The 26,707-nt window shown below is 36.5% G+C and overlaps 1 protein-coding gene across 6 annotated transcripts in view; it reads right to left on the bottom strand.

Annotated features, from left to right (window-relative positions):
- Positions 1-2,198: 2,198 nt before the first annotated feature.
- The window catches only part of CAPN7 (calpain 7), a gene marked incomplete at both ends in the record, with an annotated part of 38,061 nt that continues 13,552 nt past the window's right edge, over positions 2,199-26,707 (bottom strand). For 2 of the 6 annotated variants that reach the window (XM_079705125.1, XM_079705123.1), the window contains 15 exons: positions 2,199-2,343; positions 2,437-2,529; positions 4,845-4,975; positions 5,572-5,634; positions 6,411-6,556; positions 10,376-10,451; positions 11,054-11,189; positions 11,476-11,575; positions 11,704-11,848; positions 16,242-16,362; positions 17,490-17,596; positions 19,042-19,188; positions 21,754-21,847; positions 23,094-23,179; positions 23,962-24,088. In XM_079705125.1, the coding sequence (XP_079561251.1) occupies positions 2,199-2,343; positions 2,437-2,529; positions 4,845-4,975; positions 5,572-5,634; positions 6,411-6,556; positions 10,376-10,451; positions 11,054-11,189; positions 11,476-11,575; positions 11,704-11,848; positions 16,242-16,362; positions 17,490-17,596; positions 19,042-19,188; positions 21,754-21,847; positions 23,094-23,179; positions 23,962-24,088 (1,717 nt within the window). The remainder of the gene's footprint in view (positions 2,344-2,436; positions 2,530-4,844; positions 4,976-5,571; positions 5,635-6,410; positions 6,557-10,375; positions 10,452-11,053; positions 11,190-11,475; positions 11,576-11,703; positions 11,849-16,241; positions 16,363-17,489; positions 17,597-19,041; positions 19,189-21,753; positions 21,848-23,093; positions 23,180-23,961; positions 24,089-26,707) is intronic. The other 4 variants (XM_079705128.1, XM_079705126.1, XM_079705124.1 and 1 more) reach the window with 3 other exon arrangements.

A 26,707-nucleotide genomic window follows, 5' to 3' on the forward strand; every position in this document is an offset into this window, starting at 1 on the left:
TGCTAAGTGTAAGTGTTCTATTACTGCTTTTCTTGTTTTCATGGTTACACATATTTAGAGCATTGTATTTTATTTGTCCTTTTTTGTTAAGAAAACTTAGCGTTTCTAAAAGAAAAAAAAGCAACCCCATTCAAGTTGCTCATTAAGTCTGTCAAGCTTATATATTTGTCATTCGTGTAAATCCCTTCATACTGTCCTGTTTTCTCCTTTTTTAATGACTGATACAGTATCCTAATTACAAGGTTATTTTGTACTTGTCTTAATACCTTGAGTGTAATAAAAATGGCTTAAGAAAATGTCTGTCTGTGACTTCAAATAAGAAATCCTGATGTTGCCTAAATCTTCCAGACAATCCTCTTGCCATAAGGAAGAGCATGGAGTGCAGTGGTCATCTGTTCTTATTTTCAGTTAAGGTCCTGGATCCTAACAATTTAAGCCCTGATTACCAGGTTTGAATTAGAATTCCACTTCTGCTGCTACTAAAGCCGAGCAGTACGGAGACGCAGTGGCAGGAAAATAAATAAAGATGAGGTGCTTATGCTGGAGGCCTGGTTCTCCTGTCTGTGGCACCTGGGCATCTCCTAGGTCTCAACCCCAGAGGTTGATTAGTGATTCAGGTATACCTGGGCATTGGACTTCGAAAAGCTCCCCAGTTGTTTCTATTCTCTTTCTATATTGGTCCAACCAAAATTAATCTTTACTTGTACATCGTGAGTTCTATTTAGAGCTCTGTTACAGAATTCAACATTACAATATAGTAAATTGTTTATATAGGTCTCCTCCATTGGATTTTGAGGGCAGGGATTAGGTCTTAGTTTGCGTCCCGTATAAGATCTTTAACACAAAAGGTTCAAATCATGTTTATAATAAATATACCTCTTATGCTTTAGATTTTTCTTTAAAAAGTAATAGAAAAGTAATCCACCTAAAATATGCTAAAAGTGAAAGCACTATTTATCAAAGTGAAATCTCACTATCAATCACTAGTACAATCTACCACTATCCTGAATGTAAAAGAACAGACTTTTTTTTATAAAAGTGTGAATTTTCCTGCAAGTAATGAGTTCTGTTTTAGATGGAACATACCACATGAAGTCCTCTAATAATTTCTCTAGGTTAAACTATGCAGTTTCCATAAGTATAAACAAACATTTTATTTCAATTAAAGATAATAGAAATACAAAAGAAGTTTTAAAAATTAGAGATGATGAAAAATCCCACTGTGTTAATTTTTAGATCTTTAAAGTCTTAAGCATCATTCTACTCTGATGAATTTTTATGTAAACAACTGGGAATTTATACGTAACAGTATCTTGGCAATTTTTTCAAACGCAACCCAATTACCATATATTAAATCCTCAATTGTGTTTTCTTTAGAGTGATGTTACCATAAGAACACTGAACTACAGAGCAATTTAAAAAAGACTATACAAACTAAATTGTAATGTCTTCAGTGTCTCAGACTACTACTTTCATCAACCTGATAAAAACTACACTGATGAATATATCTCAGTTCTCTTTACATGAGTCAATGGGAGACAGGTATCTAACTTCAACAACCTTCATTCTTAAGCATGAGCATCTTCATGCTAAGTTAATTAGTATTAAAACTTTATCCTTTCGTAACCTATGGGCAACAGTAAACATTTAAAGCCATAAATAATGCAGAATTAAAAATCTCATGGTAACATGATTCATTTGATAATTAGGTGCCCAGGATGTACAGGAGACTCAGGACACAATCAGGTCTACCTTAACAACATGCTCTGCCAAGAAGACAACATAACATAAATACTTCAGAATATTATCCCAGCCTACTGTTCCACTCAGTGAGTGAGTCTACACCCCTCATTTTCCTCGTCTGGTCTCGGTTCCCTCTTAGCAAGGGCATCTATCTCAGTGCTTGACTGAGCCTAATCTTTAAGCATCTACACTTTTTTGTACAATGTGGCCCCTAAATGCAAGCCCACTCCATATATACACAAAACCATGTAAATGGTACTTCCAAGTGACACAGGGTAATTCTGACTACATACAATTCTCACCACACACCCTGACTTCAGCACCAGACTCCACAGGAACGTTTTTAGAGATTTAATTCTGCTCTGATTGTGTTCAGTGTCCTGGAGATCTGTGTCCTCACTTGAAGAGATGATGTTTGGTGAGTATAAGATCCAGCTATTGCTGAGGTTTCTCTGTCACTGAAGTTGTGTTGTCTTGATGGGGATAATACTATTGAAGTCCAAGAAAAACGGTCCTTCTTGTTTAGGCAAAAAAGTACTGGGAATGATATTGTAGATCCCAGCAGGTATATTTTCTAGTTCCAGGTAGCAAAACCCACACCTATAATCAGGGAAAATGAGAACAAGGTTTTCAGATGATGATGCCACAGAAAGTAAAGTGTAAATTAGATAGCAATCAAAATGCCAACATTACCTGTAGTCACCACTAGATTTCCTCTGAAAGCCATGGGGACCAGGGTCTCCCACCACAGAAACTGTTACAACTTCAAATCCAACACTATATTGCCTAGCAGTAAAAAAGAACAAATTATTGCTGTTATTAAGTCATCTCAAACACATACCCAAAATAACTATACCTAAAGTGCAGATGGACCATTAAATCAAGTACATGCTTCTAAAGCTTCAGTAGGAGGAAACAACACTCTGAGACACATGCATACTATTTTTACTCTTAATTACAGAAAACACCATTTATGTTTTTAAATTGATGCCATAAAGATTAATATTCTATTAAACTTACTTTAGAAGAGACTATTTTTACCACAGGCTCTCAGAGAATAATGTTAAATTTAAATGATAAAATAGTGTATTAGGCAGAAAATGTAGAACAGGAGAGGACCCTGAAATAAGATCTAAATTTACAGAAATAATTAGCGTATGGTACACATGGCATTCCAAATCAGTAGGGAAAGGATTACTTATGTAGGTGGTGATAAGGTGACAAAAGCTTAGAAAACAAATTGTTAAACTGTATTTCACACCAAATATAAAATACATTCCATATGGACTTAAAAAAAATAATGTAAAAAATAAAACCATAAAAGAACTAGAAGAAAATACGGTAAAAATTTATTTGATATTAGGGTGACAGTTCCTGCCCACAGCAAAATAAACCAAAAGAAACAGATCTGATTATAAAGAAAAATTTTTTTCTATGTGATAAAAAAAATTAATCTGGGAAAAATACCTGCAAATATGTGAAGGAGTTAATACCTTTACATACGTACCCTTATTCACGCTTACAATTAAGAAAAACGTGACGAGTCCAACAGAAAAATGGTCAAAAGACATGAATAAATATATGAATAAAGGAAAAAATACACATTGTCAATAAACATTTTTCCATATTCAAGCTACATGGTAATGAAATACAAAAGGGCAATTAGGTACCTTATTTCACTTATCAAACTGGTAAAGGCTTTTAAAATGATGTGGAAAAATAGCTTAGTCTTATCTAAAGGATTATTAGCTTCTTTCGAAATAGTCTTTAATTACAGGAAGGCAAAATTAAGCCTAGTTTTATTTAGAAGCTAGTACTATTTTTATTTGTATTCTCTGTATTTTTTAAACCTTTTAAAATTGTGAAATATAACACAGTGCACATAAAACACATATGCAGCTTAACAAATAATTCATAAAGTGAACAAACACCTGGGTTACCCCCACCTCAGTCAACAAAACCCTCTCTGCACCGCCAAAGTCCCTGTGTGCTCCCTTCTGATCACCGCCTCTGTCCCCCAGAGCTAACTTGCCTGGTGATCACTTTCCTGCTTTGTCTATAGTCTGACTACCTAAGTGTGCATCCTTCAGCAATAGTTTAGTTTCACCTGTTCTTGACTTCATACAAGTGGAAGTCAAGAACAAGTAAACAGTCACATATCCTGTTATGTGGCTTCTGTCGCTCAGCCTTGCTCCCAAGACTTACCCATGCTGTGGGGAGCTGTAATTTATTTTCATTGTTATGGCGGACTCTATTACTGTATGACTGTTTTATAATCTTAAATGCCACTGATGAACACTGGCTTTTCTAATTTTTGGCTCTTACACAATTTATTGGCCATTTGGATTATTTCTCTTATGGCATGCCTATTCAAGTTTTTGTTTATTTTTATTTTTTAAAAACTGCAGACTTGGGACTTCCCTGGTGGTCCAATGGTAAAGAATCCGCCTTACAATGCAGGGGACACGGGTTTGATCCCTGGTCAGGGAACTAAGATCCCACATGCTGCGGGGCAACTAAGGCCACATGCCACAACTACTGAGCTCGTGCGCCTCAACTATAGGGCCTGCGTGCTGCAAACCACAGAGCCCATGTGCCCTGGAGCCTGCGCGCCACAACTAGAGAAGAGAAAACCTGCATGCCACAACTACAGAGAAGCCCATGCGCCGCAACGAAAGATCCCACATGCCTCAACGAAGATCCCGTGTGCCGCAACTAAGACCGGACATAGCCAAAAAAAAAAAAACAAACAAAAAACAAAAAAACTGCAGACTTTTTTCTTACTAATGTAGGATATTTACAAATCTTTTTATGTGCTCTTTGTGTCTTAAGTCTTTCCTTATCCTGAGGTTCTTATCTCCTGTATTAGTAATCCACCTGGAATTGATTTTTAGATTGGATGTGAGACATGGGTCTAATCACCTTTTTGGTATGTGGATATTAATTATTCTAGCACCATTATTGAATGGTGCCCTTTCCTCACTCCTCTTTAATCATAAATTAAGTGTCCACACATATATATATTTCAAAACCGTATTCTGTTCCACTAAACTCATTTTTAATATAACATTATTAATTTAAGAAAGTTATTTATCACAAACCTTGGTCCTCTTAGCTCGATCAGTAGTGGCCCAGTCTTCTCTATATGGAATTGGTAAATGGGGTTATTTTTGTGAGTCTCTTGGAAATTTCCACATCCTCCGGCACTCTGACCACTCCACTTTCCATTAATCTAATAAAACAAAGCTTTTGTATTAACAAAACTTCACATTCTGTAATTCTACTTTAAAGACAAAATTCCTTTGCACCTTAAAAAAAAAAAAAAAGAAAAAAAGCAATTCTCCACCGTGGCTGCATCCTCTCTCTCCAGGCTTTATTGCCACAGGCAGCCAGCATCCCTCTCCAAGTCAGCCCGGCTACTTTGCTACTCTCAGTCCTGTCTCCAACTCTCAGCCTTCAAGTCTGCCCTGCCAAGAATTCTCCCTAAAATCCTCTTCCACACATCCAGACCGCCCTGCAGAGTCAATCTCAAATTCTGCTTAAGGCCTTCCCTACTGGCCTTCCCTACTGACCAAGGTTTGTATTAGTCTTCTTTCTCTGAATTAATTTTTTCCCACAGAATCACTTAACGGTGCTCACTGAAGAGCTTGTATTCCAACCCAGACTGGAGACTATTTACATTTCCCTTGTAGTCCTGTCAAGTCCCAGAATGTTTTACTTTGTAAGAAATTGTTAAACATGAAAAAAAAAAAATGAGAAAAGGAGAAAAAGGAAAGGGAATTCTAAGATTTCAATGAGATTATGACCCAGAGAAAAAAATTCTCTTACCTGCTTTGATACGGTATATGGTGAAGGAATCTTTGAAAAAGTAAAGCTGCATGCTGAGTATACCTAGAGTAAAAAAAAAAAAAAAAAAAAAATTATTATAGTGATAAAATTTATGCTTATAAAAACACTAAAGTGATGAAAGAATGTTTTGGAAGACTAAGAAATTAGTTGGCATATATAATAGTCCTGATTCTGTAGGCAGCCTGGCATCAGGGCAGGAATAAACAACTGCGGGTTGGGCAGCTAAGGCTCTGTCTGCTGCTAACTGTATGACTCAGGACATACCACAATCTCCCTAGGCCTTGGCTTCTGCATGTGAAGAATGAAGGGGTGAAAGCAGCTCCCAAAGTCCCTTTCGTCACTAAAAATCTATTCAAATTGAGCTTCTTGACTGATCTACCACAAACAAATCTATGCAGAACAAAATTACAATGACCTTCCCAGCTACCTGAGAGCCATGTTTATAGGCAATCGATTTCCTTTCACTAAGTTCAAGGTCTTCTTTTTTAATTCAATAAAAGTATTATGTAGACTAAAGGAACTTTTATTGCTCTGTGAATTTATTAGTCCAACATACCAAATTACCTCAGGACTAAACTACTGCTCTTAAAACTAAAATGTTCATTCAAAATGTTATTCAAAATAAAAATTTTACCATTCAAAAGCATTATTTTCTGCATGAAGCATCATCATAATACTGAATTGTTATACAGATAAACACACACTCAACAATATACAGATCAATCTTTATAAATAAACCTTTTTTGTAGATAATCCCACTTACAAAGCAGAGACGTTATGTACTTTCTATTATTGTTCTGTCATGTTGGTTTACTTACCCGGACTGTGTAATGGATTGTGTTCTGTTTTTCATACTGAGAAACCACTAATGTAAAGGTATGGGTCCCAGGTGTGGTTAGCTTTATCTTAGTCAAATAATGAGGGCTGTTAATTCGAATCCCATCAATGTACGGAGGTGGGTCAGCTGCAAATAAACAAGTAGCTTTACAGAAGACAGGACTTTATTTTCTTTAGTTTTTAAGTTTTATGGTTGATGTAGGAAAAATAATTAAATGGATGGACATCCCCTTAATTAATTCATCTTTAAAATATATTGTGCTAAAGAATTACAATTTCAATTTAAAACTTTACAATTAAGCAATTTAAAACTTTAAAATGAAATAGTTTCTAATAAGTAAAAAGAGATCTTTTGGAATACATCCAATGAGGTATATGATAATCCCTGCTATTTGCCCTATGTTTTATTTTTCTCTCCTGGTAGAGGATTTTAAAATCAAGATTAACTTTTTTTCTTTTAAGGAAATTTTTAGAAAAGATACAAAGAAGTAAACATATATATATGTGTATATATATATATATATAAGTAAACATATATATGTTTATATATATAAACATATATCTATTTCCCACCACTCAGAACTAAATTAACATATTTTTTGTCATACTAGCTTCTTTATAAAACAAAGTTCCTTTTAACTACCACCCTTAATATTACATTCCACTCTGATGGACTTGATGGGCATCCTTTCAGACTTTCTCTCTCTCTCTCTCTTTCTCTCTCTCTCTCTCTCTCTCTCACACACACACACACACACACACACACACACACACGAGCATGTATCTAAAAAAACAGACAGTATATGTCTTATCTTTAATTTTTCACTCAAGTTTTGAGATCCATGTTGATCTACATAGATACAGTTTATTCCTTTTAAATTCATGTGTACAGTATTGTATGTCATCATATGAATAGGACATACTTTACTTATACTCCTCCATCTAGTTATTCAGACAATGTGGAGATTTGGATTATTTCCAATATTTTGCTATCACACACAATGCTGCCTGTCATATTCTTTCACAGTCTCATGAATTAAGGCTGATACAATAAAATCATTTCATGCATGTCAATTAAGTCATTTAAGATCAATGCTATATCACTGAGGTTATTTAGGAACGCTGAATATTTATAATGTAATTTGTAGAAAAAATTTTAGTATCTCAAATAGGTAATAAGTCTCTCAAGCTTAGAGGTGGTGCGATCTAGTGTGAAGGGGAAAAGAATGGGCACGTCTGTGGTCCTGAAAGGTGTGACCTACGTCTCAGTTTACTCTCCTGTCAGATGGAGAACAGTCTGATTTACCTCAGAGTATTGTGATGAAAATAAAACTAGAAACCAGAAAGTATCCTGAAATGGCAAAGTCACTATGTGTAAGAGAGGAAGCATTGTTTTTAAAAAAATCCAAGTACAAAGAGTAACAAGGTGTTTGAAATTCAAAAGCCATGTAACATGTTAATGCTAGGAATATACTCACAAAATTTGTGCTTTTTTGGTTATATAATGACCAACATGAAAAATGGAAAATTTAGCTAGTTTAACTTGACATTTATCATTGGACCTACCGTGTGCCATGCACATCCCAGAAAACCTTGGGATACCCTCAATGCAGCATAATGGGGAAGAAGGCCATGTTTTCCTATGATCAAGCAAAACGAAACTGGACAAAACCACTTTTGATCCCATCTCCCCCATCAGTGCCCATTTCTCTGCACAGCCTTCTTCTTTTTTTTTTTTTTTTTTTTTTTTTTTTTTGCGGTACACGGGCCTCTCACCGCCGCAGCCTCCCCTGCTGCGGAGCACAGGCACTGGACGCGCAGGCCCAGCGGCCATGGCCCATGGGCCCAGCCGCTCCGCGGCACGCGGGATCCTCCCAGACCAGGGCACAAACCCGCGCCCCCCGCATTGGCAGGCGGACCCCCAACCACTGTGCCACCAGGGAAGCCCTGCACAGCCTTCTTGAAAGAATGGTCAGTGATTGCTTCCTTACCTCAGGCCCTCCTCAATCCACTCCACCTGGGCTTCCAGCCCACCTCTTGCCAACTCTGTTCTTGTCAAGGCCAACGATGCTGCCAGGGCTCTAGGTCTCTTCTCTACCCTAATCTCACTGGACCTCAGAAACAGCAATGGGTGGAGCTGTCCACTCTTTCCTGCATGGAGTATTTTCTTCCCTTGGGTTATGTGAAACCTTACTCTGTCTCGTCAGGTACTCTGTTCAAATTCTTCTGTGGTAACTTGCCCTCTGCTCAACCGTAAGATGGAAGAGTCCAAGGGCCAGGTGCTGGGTGTTTGTCTCTGAACCTACAACTCTCTCTGTAGGTGATTTATATACAGTCCTACCTTCAAATGCCTTCCTTATCCCGACTCCTCCGTCTGTACCTGTGGCCCTACCCTTGTCCCAGAATTCTGCTCAAAACCCCAACTGCCTACTTGGCACCTTCACTTGGAGAGCTAACAGGGACTTCAAATTTAACAAAACCAAAAATTAACTTTTGATTTTACTCCACAATTCTGCTCCCTCCCCTGCTCTCACCAACATTTACACCTCAGTCAATGTTACACCTTTCTACGGCTCAAGCCCAAAACACAGGAATCATCCTTGACTCCTCTTTGACCACACATTAACCCAAGTCCTGACAACCCTAACCAAACCCAAATCTGTCCACTCCCCATCTCCACTTCAGCACCCTCAGTTCAAACCACCGTCACTTCTCACATAAATAAAATCACCTAACTGGGTTCTCTGCTTCCATTTTTTGTCCCCTCCAATATATTCTACAAAGAATTTTCTTAAAAAAAAATCAGATAATGCCATTTTCCTGATTAAGACCCTCCAAAGATTTCCCATCGCACTTAGAGCAAAATCCAAACCCTTTCCTGGGCTGATAGACCTCCTGTGATCTAAGCCTGCAAACCTCTGACCATTTCTGTGATACCACACTGCCCAGGCCTCCTGGCCTTTCTTCTGTTCCCAGAAAACACCTATCTTTCCCTCATTTTAGGGTCCTTGCACTTGCTGTTCCCTCTGCTTATAATGCCTTTACCTCTACTTCTAATGCTTTTTCCTCTACTTCTTTGCATGAGTGACTCCTGTTCGTGATTCGGAGATCCTCTTATCTCTTCTCAAAGAGGCCTTCCATGGCCACCCAACCAAAGTAACCAGTGTGACCCTATGCATTTCTTTACAAATATGTGTCACTATCAGGTCTTTTTTTTCTTATTGTTTGTCTCCCAAACTAGAATATCAACTAACAGCTCCTATCATGAAGTGATAAAATTTTTTTTTTTAATGTGAAAGCAAAATGGTCTCAACACAGTATGTTAATGCCTTAGGGAAAGATTTACTTTGCCTGGCAGGAAGGTTATCACAGAGAAAATAACATAAACTGGATCTTAACCACATTCATTACACAGAATAGGGTAAAAGAAATATGTGGGCAGAGGGCAGGTAGAAGAGATTCTCGGCAGAAGAAACTGTGTGAAAACAGGGGCAACAACAGCATGGTGTGTTCAGGAGAAGCCAGACCCACTGTGAAATGCTGGGGCATGAGATAAAGGGGGACAGGGACAATGAGGTGAAGGCCGGAATATAAAAAGCCTTAGACATCAACCTGAAGAGCTTGGATTTTATCCAAGAGTCCATGGAAAACCACAGAATTTTTGATCAGGGAAAAAAGATAGGATTTAAATTTTAGAAATAAAGCTCTGACAGCAATGTGCAAGAGTGTAGAAATCCCAAATTCCAGAGGTCTCTAAATTAAAAATAAATCAAAACAAAACACACAAGTAGCATAAATACCTACCCATCTGTTTTAAGTAGTTTCTATTAGTCTATCAGTATAATTATTAATTTCTGCATATTATCTACATAAAATTTGTCATTTTCAAATTAATCACACAAATAGAATTTTAATGTTTGTTTGAATGTCTGTTTACTAAACATACCTGGGTAATAAACTTTTTTCCCATCAGTCTTGTATACAACCATTGTGATAAATTCTCGATTATTTGCAAAATCATCCTGAAAGCACAAAGAATCCAATATGGTTAGGAAAATGGGCTCAAAATGCTCCTGTGTGTGTGTGTGTGTGTGTTTGTGTATGGAGGTGGGGAGGGGAGGGGAAGGAGATTATTTCTATGTTTAAGAGCATTTCTATTTAGTGTTATTAAAAAATGTCATTTTTCTGAATTAAATTGTCATTTCAATAGATGACCATATTGTATGAAGCAAGATACTAAAAAACCACTCTAAAGCCATTAAAATTATGGTTACCTTTTATAAAATCAGGTCCAATGAATCAACATTTCCAAACCCTCTTTAGCATATTTTTATGTTAATATTGTTAAGCTCTAAGCATATAGAATCAACACTTAAAACCCTCTCTAGAAAGCATAAACTCCCTCATATTTTTCTTCACAGATGATTTTTGAATGAAATTTTAAGTGTATAATTATAAATGACCAATTTCCTTTGAGGAAAATATGCATTTATCTAAGTAAACACTATTTTCAAGCCACCTATATAAATGAAACAGGCTGGTGATCAAGTTACATATCTTGCTCACAATGGTCTAATTATATTTAAAAGAATTTTTGTATGGGATATAAGAAGGGTATCAGTACCTTGTCTGTTATGTGCCTACTAAGCAAAACCCAAACCGCAGCGCCCCCTTGTGGACACTGCACCTCCAACTTGTACTGGGGATTGTTGGCCAAGCTATAGGCATCTTTCACAGGTCCTTGCTTAGCATCCCAAGTGCTAAAGGACAAAATCAACAAAGAAAGTAGTAATTAAATTTCTCATAGAGCAAAACTGAAATTCTATTTTTGTTTTGTGTTTCAAATACAATTAGGTTATCGGGTTTTCTTGTTTTTTAAATTTTTGGCATAACCAAGAAGCATATAAAGAGAATAACTATTACACAATAGTCATCTGTGGGCATGACAGAAAGAGAGAGAATACTAGTCTTCCCAAATAATTTCATTTTAAATGAAAAAAGGAAGACTACTATAAAGTATATTCTGAAATGTGCAAAAAAAGTTACCTGTGAATACATGTTGATTCTTTAAAAAGACTTGGATTCCAACTCAAATAAATCACATCATAATACTGGCAGAGATCATCCCATGAGATCCAAAATATTCCTGAAAATCAGATGTCTTTGTTAGTCTAAAAAAAAATCTTAATGACTTGTTAGTTAAGTACATTTCACACTGTTAAAGCATGTTATTTATTTAAAGATCAAATATTATTAAATTAAAAAGATATTTACCATTGTCTATTTTCTGAGCTGTTCGAGGATCAAAGTTTAAACACTTTTGCAACTCTGGGGTCCAGTTTTTTATATCGTTTTCGCTATATCTTCCTTTCCAACGTAAATGACTCCAAGGATTTTTCAGTTGGATAAATCGCAGCCCCTATTTAAAAAACCAGGAGATAACGAAGTTGCAAAACAGTTTTACCATATTTTTATTAGTTATATCATTCTCCAAGCGAGGATGCAATTTGAATACTTACCCATTCTTTTCCCTACAAATAAATTTGAAATTACTATCCTTTAATCGATACTTCCCCGAATCCCATATCTGATCAAAAACTATAAATGGCTACCTATCCCTAGAGCTATGCTGTCCATATGTAGCCACTAATCACACGTGATTAGTTATATTATAATTAAGCTGGGACTTCCCCGGTAGTCCAGTGGTTAAGAATCTGAGTTCTCAATGCAGGGGGCACAAATTTGATCCCTGGCTGGGGAACTAAGATCCCTCATGCCTCATGGCGCAGCCAAAAAAAGAAAAAAAAAATTGGTATCATTTAATTCAGTTTACAAATCAGTTCCTTAGTCACAGTAGCCACATTTCAAGAGTTCGAGGACCAAGTGTACTAATGCATCGCACAGCACAGATACAGAACACTGCCATCATCACAGGAGGTTCTACGGGGCTGCCCTGCCTTAGAGAATCGAGTCCTTCCTCTCACAACCCCACAAATGATCCTTATTCAATTTCACCTCTAAATGCTTTTGCTCATACTGCTCCTGTTTCTGGAAGGCGCTCTCTGATCCCTTTTAACTACTCTTCTTTTCAGATCCTCTTTAGCTTCGTTCTCTACTGTCTCTCAGTGAAGACTGAAGCAATGAAAAGAACACGAACTCTGGAGTCATAATGAAATGGGACCAAATTCCAGCTCTACTATTTAGCAGCTTTAGGGGCCTTGGTTGGTCATTACTCTCTCTGAGCTGTTGTGAAGATTAAATGGAGTAACATATGCAAAGTTTCTAGCACTTAGCAACTTCCTTCTCATTTTAATTACTACCTCTCCTTTAAAGTTCACAGTGCAAACAATCTGTATTACGTTAGTTTACAACAAATAATATCCTATCTTATATCGTTTCCTACTTGTGCAAATGCAGGAGTCTTGTCTCCCCAATGTGACTATAAACTCCTTGAAATGGTAACACTGTTATCCTTTTTCAGACGTCTCCACTGAGTTTATGGAACACAGTATGCGCTCAGTAAATACTGGGCATGTCTACAGAGTTGATTACATTAATTCAGAAAAACAAAAGAGCCTGTAAATCCAAAAGATTTGTCTTATTTCAAGGAGTCAACTTAGAAAACTGTGCTCTTTTTCTAATGATGTCACAAATCAAAATATTTGGAAGACATTTGAAAAAAAAAAACACATTCCTTTGCTATTTCAAATGTGCCAAATCATGGCCTGGGGAAGATGTGGTTTCTGGACGTAAGCCAGACTAATTACTCTCAGGCCATATTCCCTAGAAGCTCATTAATACAATTTCTGTTCTCAATCTCTTCTACACCACTTGTGCCTCACCCTGCCCCCGCCACACATCAGCCAACAAACATTGAACTCTTAACTCCTTTCTTTTCATAAAACCTATTTCTACATGAGCAGGAAATCTCCTTATTTCAGGACTCTATCACTTCTTAACGGAAGGAGTATACATATAAAGGAGAGGAAATTGCTGCTAAGCTTTTCAGAGGCAGGTCCCAGGTATCACTGACATTCAAGGGCACTTTTGGTTGGAATGTAAATTGGGTCCAGCCATTATGAAAACAGTATGGAGATTCTTCAAAAAATTAAAAATAGAACTGTCATATGATCAAGTAATTTCACTTCTGGGTATCTGTCCACAGAAAACAAAAACACTAATCCAAAAAAGACATACCCACACCAATATTCACCGCATCATCATATACAAGAGCCAAGATATGGAAACAACTTACGTGTCCATTGATGGATGAATGGATAAAGAAATTTGGTATACATATATACAGTGGAATGTTAGCCATAAAAAAGAATGAATTCTTGCCATTTGCAACTACATGGATGGACCTAAAGGGTATTATGCTAAGTGCAATGTTAGAGAAAGATAAATACCATATGATTTCACTTATGTGTGGAATCTAAACAACAAAACAAATGAACAAACATAACAAAACAGAAACAGACTCATAGATACAGAGAAAAAACAGGCGGTTGCCAGAAGGGAATGGGCTGAGGGGGATGAGTAAAATAAGCGAGGGAGATTAAGAGGCAGAAACTTCCAGCTACAAAATAAATGAGTCATGGGGATGAAATGTTCAGCACTGGGAATACAGTCAATAATATTGTAATAACTTTGTATGGTGACAGATGGTGACTTATTGTGGTGATTATTTTATAACACGTAGAAATATCGCATCACTATTCTGTGCACCTGGATCTAATGCAGTATTGTACATCTATCATACCTCAATTTAAAATAAAAAATAAAATGTATAAAAAAATAAAAAACAAGCAGCCTTAATCATTACAGAATAACTGACACATGGGATTGATACTGTGTAAACAATGTTAACTGATTTTTAACAAGGCTATTATTTGAAATGTTTACTTTACTGAAATTTAACAACTTTTTAATGTTTTGTTTTCAAGTCAAACCACAGGTACCTATTTTTCTTTTAAATATGTTGTTTTTCTAGTTTCCCTTGAACAATCATAATAGTCTTATTACTTGAAGTAAATGATACATCTTTACAGAAATTTTCCTCACATTCAAGCTTACTTTCATATTGACTGTTTCATTATCTAAATTTAAATCTCTTACCAGACACATTCATTAACACCTATCTCAAAGGATGTTCTAACAATAAAATTGTTACTAAATAATAGCAACTGTTATTCCCAATGTTTTAATTGGTGTTTGTGGCAAACTACAATCCTGAAACAAACACAAACCTCTCAGCTTATTCAATTCCATATAAATTTTTATATTTTTTGCTTTATGTAGTCAATATTTATGCCACTTTAAAAGGAAGAGACAATTCTACACAGAATGTTTGGAGGCACCACAATGGGGGCAGATTTAGAAAGCTTGGAGACTATAAATTTTTTTTTTTTTTTTTTTTTTTTTTTTGCGAAAGAGAGGCATGGACATATATACAGTACCAAACTTAAGGTAGATAGATAGTGGGAAGCAGCCGCATAGCACAGGGAGATCAGCTCGGTGCTTTGTGACCGCCTGGAGGGGTGGGATAGGGAGGGTGGGAGGGAGGGAGACGCAAGAGGGAAAGGATGTGGGAACAGATGTATATGTATGACTGATTCACTTTGTTATAAAGCAGAAACTAATAAAAAAAATACTTAAATTAAATAAATAAATAAATAAATAAATAAATAAAAGGAAGAGACAATTCTACACAGAATGTTTGGAGGCACCACAATAGGGGCAGATTTAGAAAGCTTGGAGACTATAAATTTTTTTTTTTTTTTTTTTTGCAGTACACGGGCCTCCCACCATCATGGCCTCTCCCGTTGCGGAGCACAGGCTCCGGATGCGCAGGCCCAGCGGCCATGGCTCACCGGCCCAGCCGCTCCACGGCATGTGGGATCTTCCCGGACCAGGGCACGAACTCGCATCCCCTGCACTGGCAGGCGGACTCTCAACCACTGCGCCACCAGGGAAGCCCAAGACTATAAATTTTTAAATGTTGCAGCAGGTCCCAATTGCCTTTGTAATTCATACAGTTCCATGTGCCACATAAGAAAATCAGACGAATTAATACACAGTAGTACTCTGTTCTTGCTGATTAATCACTACTTCTTTCTATAAGTTTAAACAGAAGAAACTGGAATACACTGCTAGTTAAACTTTCCAGTAACTAGACAGCTTAGTTTCTATACCATCAAGGAAAAAGAGTCCTTCCTTAATAATTTTTGTATCTTCTAATCCATAGAACAGATTTTTCAGTGAAAAATAACTAATCAATAACATGAGAAGTAATGAAGTCAACCATGCCAATACCCCCACACAGAAAAAGGGTCTGAAAAAAGCCTCACAGCATGCAAGGACTGTTAGGAAAACACCTGCAAACCCACGGGCATGTTTCCTATTCATAGGTATCCTCTTATTTTTCGTCCGTGCACAGCTCTTCGCTGAATGTCTACTATGCGCTATAGCCTGACACTGCGATTGACCCCCAATGCCAACAGACAGCCCAGAACCTTGAGGGACATGTTTTCACTTTGACCCTGCTACTTTCATGGGGGAAAAAAAGAGGCATACAATGTTCCTGTTCTGTCATCAATATCTGTGCTGCTACTGTCATTACATTTCCCATCTTTTTATTCATAATTTCCAATGGTAGAGGTCAAGCTGTTTAATGTAGTAGGTGGAATGATTTTAAAACTTGGCCTAAACCTTGATTTGTCAGTATTTAAAAGGCTCATGTATCACTTGGAGTCCTTGCAATGTCTTACTAGCACACAAGAAAAACAAGGGAAACAAATGTAAGGCAAAACCTTGAACTCTCTGATGTCCAACACGGCGTATGCGTGTGTGGGAACCAGGCCCCACCTCTCGCCTTCAGCTTCAGTCATCACTCCAGTGGATGCGGTGATGAGGACGTCCCCTTTGTGAAACCTGGAATGGACCCAACAGACCAATGATCAAAGGAAAACACATCTGTACTCTCAGATCACACCATCTTTCCTTTAGCCTCAGGGTTTACATGAAAATCTCCACAAACTGGAAAACTTTTCTAAAATGGGCTATTCCCAACAGCCCCCAGAGAACTTGTAACAAGTACATTTCTATTTTACAGCAAATCAGAAAAACTATCACATTTCTTTCTTTTCCCTCCCAGTTTTAGACAACTTAATTCTCAGGTAGAAACCTATCAATGAAGGCAAATAAATGCTACATTTTCAAATGATTTACAAATAAAGGTGAAGATGTGAAATACCAAATGTATTTTTCCCAAAGCCACATCCTTTTATTTATCAAATCAGTGAGATTTCTGGTTTCAGTACTGAATGTGTATTATTGTACAGACAGTTTTCCAGTTCTTCATGTGGATTATCCATTTAAGGCTTAAGCTATCTTCCTCTTTATGTTCTCACCCTTCTCTCTTCCCACCTTCCCTCAAATTGGTAAGTACTCAGGAAGTACAAAATTACATATTCTAGATTCAAATGTTTGGATTATCTACCATCTGGATTAACTGTTAAGTATCAGTGAGGATGACTTGAAGGCTGGCTGGAGCGAGTGCATAAAGTGAAGTCTATTTTAAAAACACAACTTCCCTAATAACTGAAAATGACAGCCTCTGCAATATCCATTCTAAATAAGACATGAAGGTTTTATTTTTTTTAACTTTTTAATAAATTTATTTATTTTTTTTTTATTTTTGGCTGCGTTGGGTCTTTGTTGCTGCGTGCAGAGTTTTTCTAGTTGCGGTGAGCGGGGGCTACCCTTGGTTGCGGTGTGTGGGCTTCTCATTGCGGTGGCTTTTCTTTTGCGGAGCACGGGCTCTAGGCGTGCGGGCTTCAGTAGTTGTGGCTTGTGGGCTCTAGAGCGCAGGCTCAGCAGTTGTGACGCACGGGCTTAGTTGCTCTGAGGCATGTGGAATATTCCCGGACCAGGGCTCGAACCCGTGCCCCCTGCATTGGCAGGCAGATTCTTAACCACTGCACCTCCAGGGAAGTCCCAACATGAAGTTTCTAAATAGCCTCTTTTAGTACAAAAGACAGAGACAGAGAAATGTTTACCTTTGATAAAGCATTCGGAAAGAATTATCCTTACTGAAAGTCTGGCTGTCTGAATGCATGGCGATCCTTTCTGGTATCCATCCAGTCAGTGCGTGAAGATCAATATTCTGCAACATAAACACAGGACTGTCAACGTGGTTTTCAAGCTCATAAATGAATCCCCAGGGTAGCTATTAAATCTCATTGATCTGATGATTCTGATAGAAATAAATCAGAAGGTAGTTAAGTTGTTCTCTACCTAAATCTAAATCTCTTATTTAACTCAAATTTAACTCAAATTCCTACCTGGATTTAAGCACAAGCCTCTCTTCTTACAATCTGTGCTGCTTTTCCTGAATTCAAAGAATTGCTTTACTGATAAATATGATGAAAACTCAAAACGTTTAACAGAAAAACCTGCTTTGATGATGATGATGACAGTCGCTCACCATTTACTGAGTTTTTACAATATGGCAGTCACCTTTCCTAACATTTTACATATATGCTCATTCCTTCTCTCTTTAAGCAGACTGGGTAAATCAACAGGCAATGGATTAAAAAGCTAAACTAAAAATATTTGAAGGACAGAGCAACTGAACATGGAGGCTGGGAAGAAATTTTAACATCCTATTACCTTTAACTATGAACTATACATTCTTTGACTAGCATTATAAGAACCAGAAGGATGAAGGAGGCTGGGTACTAGGCAAGGATACTAACCAGGTATGAATAATGGGTGATTTGCATATATTACTTCATTTAATCTTTACAGTTCTTGAGAGGTGAGTATTATCCTCATATCACAGACAAGCAAAGAGGCTAAGAAAGGGTAAATACCTTTCTAAGGCAACAGGCTGATTAGTGTTACAATTCAAAGTCATGCTAGTCTGAATAATTTCTGGCATAAGGCCGGTGGTTTACAACTAAAGGACACTGGCACATACCTTGATTTTACAGGTTAAGTTGTGTTAAGGTTGGGAAAAACTAACTCCAAACTCCTTGAACCTGAATTTACAAATCAAAAAAAAATACAAGGATGACAATATGGGGGCTTCCCTGGTGGCGCAGTGGTTGGGAGTCCGCCTGCCGATGCAGGGGACGGGGGTTCGTGCCCCGGTCTGGGAGGATCCCACGTGCCGCGGAGCGGCTGGGCCCGTGGGCCATGGCCGCTGGGCCTGCGCATCCGGAGCCTGTGCTCCGCAACGAGAGAGGCCACAGCAGTGAGAGGCCCGCGTACCACAAAAAACAAAACAAAAAAACAAGGATGACAATATGATATATCCCTTTGATCTGCAGAGGCTTCTCTGGAAAGGTACACTGTATTTAACTGGCCATATATCCCACCAGAACAGTAGACACATACACTTTAGGCTTTCCTGAACACCCAATCTATACAATGTGCAAATAACTTTACAAAAGAAAATATGTACTCCCATGATAAGGTGATTGATCAACATTTTTCAGGGGTTGATAATGTTTTCATTTAAACCAAATATATCATCTACAATCTTTCGAACTTAAAATAGTCTTATCAGATAGCAAAAGTCTGTGCCTGGATCATCTTATTACTTACTGAATTGGATCCTGGGAAATCATATCCTCCCATGACTTTCATGTATGCTTTTTCTATGAGAGAAACCCATAATTCACTTTTGTTGTTAGAATAAGAACAGAGTAATTCTCCCTTATGATCCACAGGTAACTGGTCATCAATTATCACCTAGAGAAAGAGAACATTAATTTCCTTAGGTGGTACAAAATATCTTAAAATCCTTCCTATCAAAAAACCTCCACAGGTTCCTTAAAAAACTAAAAATAGAACTACCATATGACCCAGCAATCCCACTACTAGGCATATACCCTGAGAAAACCATAATTCAAAAAGAGACATGTACCAAAATGTTCATTGCAGCTCTATTCACAATAGCCCAGAGCTGGAAACAACCTAAGTGTCCATCATCGGATGAATGGATAAAGAAGATGTGGCACATATATACAATGGAATATTACTCAGCCATAAAAAGAAACGAAACTGAGCTATTTGTAATGAGGTGGATAGACCTAGAGTCTGTCATACAGAGTGAAGTAAGTCAGAAAGAGAAAGACAAATACCGTATGCTAACACATACATATGGAATTAAAAAAAAAATAGTCATGAAGAACCTAGGGGTAAAACGGGAATAAAGACACAGACCTACTTGAGAATGGACTTGAGGATATGGGGAGGGGGAAGGGTAAGCTGTGACAAAGCGAAAGAGAGGCATGGACATATATACAGTACGAAACGTAAGGTAGATAGATAGTGGGAAGCAGCCGCAGAGCACAGGGAGATCAGCTCGGTGCTTTGTGACCGCCTGGAGGGGTGGGATGGGGAGGGTGGGAGGGAGGGAGATGCATGAGGGAAGGGACGTGGGAACAGATGTATATGTATGACTGATTCACTTTGTTATAAAGCAGAAACTAATAAAAAAAGAAAAAGAAAAAAAAAAACCCCTCCACACCTTTCATACTGATAAAATAAAAGGCATGCTATGCCTATTGTTAAGGTAATGATAGTTTCATATTTCTAGAATCTGATCAATTATAAAATGTTTTGTGATGTCTTTCTTCAGGTTGACAAGTTCATCTCCCTGTCAGGTATTAACTTGGAGCCAATTGGTTGGTTAAATGTTATGGATCCACCAGCAAAATTGTTAGAAATTCTAGAAATGTATACTATATCTAAAATAATTACAAAAGGGCTCCTCACTATTAAGCTAAATAACAATATTAACCTAAACCTGCAGAAAGATTCATGCTGTGTTTAGTTGTAAAATATTATGGCTAAAAAATACATTTAAATAATACAGAAATATAGAAGTAATCACCACAAAGATACGGCTTCTAATTCACATTATAGTGATTTGGGAAACAAGAGGGTAAGAAGAATTTTGATCTAATATTAACAGAAGAACTATGCAACTGCATTTTGAAAGATTCTTTAAACAAGAGGTTATCTTAAAATTATAGTTCAGAAAAACCACATCCACAATCATTTTGTTTAGTTTTTAAGAAATCAGCTAGAGCAGTGGTTCTGAAAGGGTGTTCTCAGACAACAGTATCAGCATCATCATTGCCTAGGAACCCGTCAGATATTCAAATTCTGGCCTCCTCCGCAGACCTACTGAATCAGACACTTCAGGGATGGGGCCCAGCAATCTTTTTTAACAAGCTCTCCAGGTGATCCTGTGCACAATACAGTCTGATTATCATTCAACTACAGAGCAACTTCTCGGCTTCTCACACGGGAATCACTAGGGGATCTTGTTTAAATGCATATTCTGATTCAGCAGGTCCAGGATGAGGCCTAAATTCTGCGATTCTAACAAATTCCCAGGTGATGCTAATGTTGATCCCTGGACTTCCATGAGTCGACAGGTGCTAGAGAATCCTAACAACACAAGGCCCTTACAACATGGTTCGGAATCCTTAAAGAAATTAAAGATGTGAAATTTATTTATTTATTTATTTATTTATTTTGGGCTGCATTGGGTCTCCATTGTTGTGTGTGGGCTTTCTCTAGTTGCAGCGAGCGGGGGCTACTCTTGTTGCGGTGCATGGGCTTCTCATCGCTGTGGCTCCTCTTGTTGTGCAGCACAGGCTCAAGGCGCGCGGGCTTCAGTAGTTGTGGCACACGGGCTCAGTAGTTGTGGCTTGCGGGCTCTAAAGCACAGGCTCAGTAGTTGTGGCACAGGGGCCCAGGTGCTCCACAGCATGTGGGATCTTCCCGGACCAGGGATCGAACCTGTGTCCCCTGCACTGGCAGGTGGATTCTTAATCACCGCGCCACCAGGGAAGTCCCAAGATGTGCAATTAAAAACTATGTATATATTTCACAAAGGAAAACAATATTAAAGGTATCTTACATCTCAATTTATGACTATACACTTAAATTGTTCTGACCTAACAGACTTAGTATGTCTGATATCCTTTTAATCAAAAAGATAATTAACAACCATCAGATTTAAATTCATTTTAAGCATTAGCAATCATTAGCTCAATGTCACTTCTGGGAACTTTCTGTAAATTTTCCCAAACCCATTTTTTTAAAAGACTTTATGCTTGTCATGATTTTTATTTTTAATTACTACTGATGATCTTATTGTAGAAATATGTATAATATCACAGAGTCAAAATCAACTAAACTGACTTTTAAAATGTTTATACAAATAACATTTCTTAATGATTCTACTCAAGAGCCAAAGGTGGGGAAGAGAGAAGGGGCTGATATGGGAGAAACATTCACCTTTCTAGGGACACCATTGAGGTGAAGTTTTACCATATACTTTCCACATGGGTTGTACTCTGGCTCACCATCCTTATTCTGAGGGTAAATTATGCTTTAATAAGGAAAAGAAAGAGTGAAATACCAACATTAATTTTCAATATAAACTACTATGTAGAATATTACATTTTATTTAAACATATGCTATTGTCTTAGAGATTTTATTAAAAAAAATAAGAATATTTGTCTATAATAGGCCTGTAACAGAAAAAGAATTTTACCCTAGTCAAAGTGCTTATTCAATATAAATAAATGAAGAAAATACCTTATGCAATCATACAGAGCATACATTTTACAATATTCTGAAAAATGCTCAGTTTTTAATTATATAATAAATTTCTATTAAGTGGATATATTTTAAGCCAGTTAAAGTAATCTACTTTTGTCCCCAAGACATAAAGAGAAGACCATTTCAATTAACCACAACTAAGGAAATTATAACTCTGACAGAGATAAAGTTAGCAGAACTCTGATAAAGTACACAAAATTATCTAGTAAGAAACCTGTAGAAACTATCAGTATCAATTTTCTTTCACAAACTGAACATTATTTACTTACACGGTCTGTTTAACCAATGGCAAACGGCTTGAAACTAAGGTCTGTATCTAATTCATCTTTGTACTTTCAGGGCTTAACAAAAACCACTCGGGAAGAGTTGTACAAAAAAATTATAATGCTTAATTTTTACAATGAATAATTTTAAGGTAATAAAACTTAAAAATTGAAAGAAAAAGTATTTCCCAGTACCATTTCAGTACATTCTAAAGCAGTTTTAGCCAACAAAAATGTTATTTTATATTTCATACGTTATATTTTAAAGTCTTATTTAACCCAATATATCAAAAATGTTATGATTTCAATAAATAATAAATATAAAAATTTGAGATATTTCCCAAGAGACATTTTTTGGCGCTAAGTTTTCAAAATCTGATCCATTTTACACTTATAGCCTATCTGAATTCAGACTAGCCCATTTTAAGTATGTAATATCCACATATGGCTTATGGCTACTATATAGTACAGTACAATTATAAATATAATATGATTTTAATTTGACCAATTTCATTTATTTCAAAACATATTTATTTCATTTATATTATTCTAACTATATGTGCATATGTTCTTAGACTGTCTTAACAAATCTTTCCATACTCACAAACCATCTGCTTGACACACAAGGGCCATAATATTCTAAGTGATATGCCCTCCTCACTTTCTGTGCAGATAAAGCCCAAGCTTTTAATTTCTAGTTAAGAGACAATCCTATGAAAAGGGCTAAAGGGACAAATATAAAATTTTACCTGGTAATCAACTTCTTATTAAATCGTCTTTCATAAGCTGCACTGATAGCCAGTGATGCCACAAACGAACAATCTGATACTATTGTCTGTTAATAAGAATTTATTAATACATTCATTTATTCATGCAATTTCAACATTACCGCAATATTTAAGCATTGCATCTAGAGCCTAACTTTTTACACTAAATATCTTGACTGTTGCTTGAACAGGAAAATAATAAATAGAAATGCCATAGCACCAACTAACACATGTTTTGTTCCAACAAGTCCTAGGAAAAACAAAGTATTTCAATTAAGTTAATTTAGAATAATTAAATATGGATAAAAAGCATACTCAACTGAATCACACTCTTTTTAATGACAAAAAATTACGGGCATTTTTAAAAAGTTGGTTTACTATAATATGACCAATTAAAATGAATATGCACATCAAAAGACTTGAATCAGAGTATTTCAGGACCATTATTTTTATACTCATGTGGAAAACATCTGTGACTTCAATGCTCAAATGTCATTAATAAACTTTACAATAAAGTCACAGAGTTGTTCTACCACTGAAGTGTTTTAAATAAGCCCAATACCTTTCTATCTTTCCTATCTATTCTCTTATCAAAGGTGAAATTCAGATTCTCAACTTTCTCATCCACAAGCACATATCAATAAATAGGATGTATATAAAAATCTGTAATTGTTCAACAGTAATCACATCTCAGTATGTCTAAGTCAAAGTATGCAGGATGAATAATTTTTCCAATTATACTAATGCATCTAAATATATAATAAAAATCTAAGAAAAAACGGCAAATGCATATTAAAATTACTTTAAAATGTTGGCTTTTCATATAAACGAATACAAAGTAAAAGTTTACCTGCTTTATGCTGAAACTAGACACAGTATAAATCATTGTAGGATTGTTGGTGAGGTCTTCTGGTCGTACCCATTTAGAAAATGTAGCTTTTTGTTTAGGTGATAACGGTAGCTTGCCACATCGATCACTGAGGTGATAACAAAAATTAAATAATAATGATAAAATTAATCTTAAAAGATGACTCGAGCAAAATTAAATTTCCTAGAGAATTTTTTTTGGTACAGTGATCACAGCTAAACTATATAATCCTAAAAAGCCCCCTGGTCAAATCTGGCTCTTTACATTTAACCTTGAATCCAATCTGATTATCCTTTTCAATTAAAAAAAAATGTACATAGATAACTGAAAACAGAAGAGCAACCTAAACTCTTTTTTTTTTTTTTTTTTTGCGGTACGCGGGCCTCTCACTGTTGTGGCCTCTCCCGTTGCGGAGCACAGGCTCCGGACGCGCAGGCTCAGCAGCCATGGCTCACGGGCCCAGCTACTCCGCGGCATGTGGGATCTTCCCACACCGGGGCACGAACCCGTGTCCCCTGCCTCGGCAGGCAGACTCTCAACCACTGCGCCACCAGGGAAGCCCCCTAAACTCTTTTATATTTATTTTAAGAATATACTTTAAGAGCTTAATTTAGCATGGTTATATTCAAGAAATTCAGTTTCAGTAAAATGGAGCCATTAACAACAATACAATTTGATTCATTCAAAAAGACCGAGGAAGCTACAGATTTTTATGCTGGCTCTTGACAAAGTCTTCTCTGTAAGGCTAATAATGAGAGTATCTAATTACTGAGTAATAAACATGTGCCAGGCATCACACAAAAGTATTTTACATACATAATTCATTTAATCTTCAAAACAATTCTATTAAAGCAAATTTTCTGAAAAAAGCTTTAAGTGATTAAATGACTTGCAATGTCGAAGAGCTAAGAAGTAGAAGAAAGGGTATGTGAATCCAGGTCCCTGGTGCCAAATCCACCATCTTACCCATTACCCTCTACTCACACTGTGTAAGGAATATACTGTGTAATATTTCTGCAAAATTGACGTACAGCACAAAATTTTAAAAATCTACCTTTCTTCAAACTGCTTCTAGAGCAAGGGCAACAAATCTTTGGGTTTCAAAAGATTTCTGGGATAATATAAGTTGTATGATATGCAAACTGAAAAAATATAACTTTTTTTTTTTAAGTCTGTTGATAGACATTAGGAGAAAGAGAGTTTTGCGGTCAGATGGGATCTGAAAACTCCTCGTTAAAGTATTGGTTTTTCTCATTGGAAGGACATCTCTAAACCTTTAATAAGCCAATGTTTACTGGAACTCTCTTAGAGCAGAATATGGTATATAACACTTCTCAAACGTTTTTGATGATCATCTCACACATTTCATAGAGCCACTGGTGTTCTAGGCAACATTTTGGTACCTGTGTAATATCAGGACCTGACTAAACAGACAGTGAGCTGGGTGAATTGAGAAGAATTTAAAGACAGCTAGCATAAAACTTTTAGGAGAAAAAATAAGGCTGAGTCAAATCTAACCTGCCATATAAACCAGAATTCAGTAAATCCAAGACTCCTAAGTATCTGTTCTCTCAAGTCACCACTAAATCAACAAATTCAATGCTTATTTCTTAGAACTTTAAAAATATTTTATAAATATAATGTTTATTATAATACATGAGCAGAAAAGAAAAAAATTTAGTCACCCAATCTTTCTAACCAAAGATTCATACACTGCGGAGCTTTTAGCCATCAGTCTGCTATCTCTGAATTTTAAAATGTTTACTGTTACTTTTTCTTCTGATTATTCTTACTGTAAAATAATCCAGAAAACAAGAAAGGAAAAATCTTGCCAGTTAGAGCATTTAATTTTACTTGATTTTTCTTAAAATTTAATTAACTCAGTAAGTATTCACTGAGCACCTGCCACATGCCAGACACTGTGCAGGCACACGTTCTCTGTCCTCATGCAGCTTATGGTCCCGTGTGGGGGACAAGCACAGAGCAAGGGGTCACACACACAATGTAAAATCCCAACTCTGACAAGTGCCATGCCTAAATTAAGGGAGTTGGTACAGTTATATTTTTGTTTCCATTACATTGTAAGCATTTTCCCACATTACTTAATTTCTTGAAAACTTGATTGTTCATGATTGTACAAAATTCTTCTTAGGGACATTCTGTTGTATGAGCACTAATAATATGATTTATCTCAATCTGTTACACAAAGACTATAAGTTTATATCTCTACTTCGATATAACCATTTAAGAACATTCTAGAATAACTGATTCACATTTTCATATTATAATTATATGAATTATAATTATGTGAATTATTCACATTATAATATTGATGAGTATCTTTTATATAAATATTCGACTAGATCTGTAAATACTTTTTAGAATTGGTTTCTTGAACTGAAATCACTGGGCACAGGGGTATAAACATTTTTAAAGTATGTGAAATGTATAGCCAAATTATGTAATATAACTTAGTATTTAACACAATAATTATGTTCTAATAGTTAATCCTTATTATATAGTGCTTGCTACAGAACAAGCACCATTGTAAGTGCTTTATATTTTATTAACTCATTTAACCATCACAGTAACACCATGAGGTGGATTCTATTATTACTTTAAAATCTGAGACAGATTAAAAAACTTGCAGTGTCACACAGGATATGACACTGGAGAGCGTGGGTCTGGATTCTGTGCCCTTAACTTCAGTGCTGTAAGCTTCTTGGAT

This window comes from Hyperoodon ampullatus (genome assembly GCF_949752795.1).
Source record: "Hyperoodon ampullatus genome assembly, chromosome: 5".
In the NCBI taxonomy this organism is placed as follows: domain Eukaryota; kingdom Metazoa; phylum Chordata; class Mammalia; order Artiodactyla; family Ziphiidae; genus Hyperoodon; species Hyperoodon ampullatus.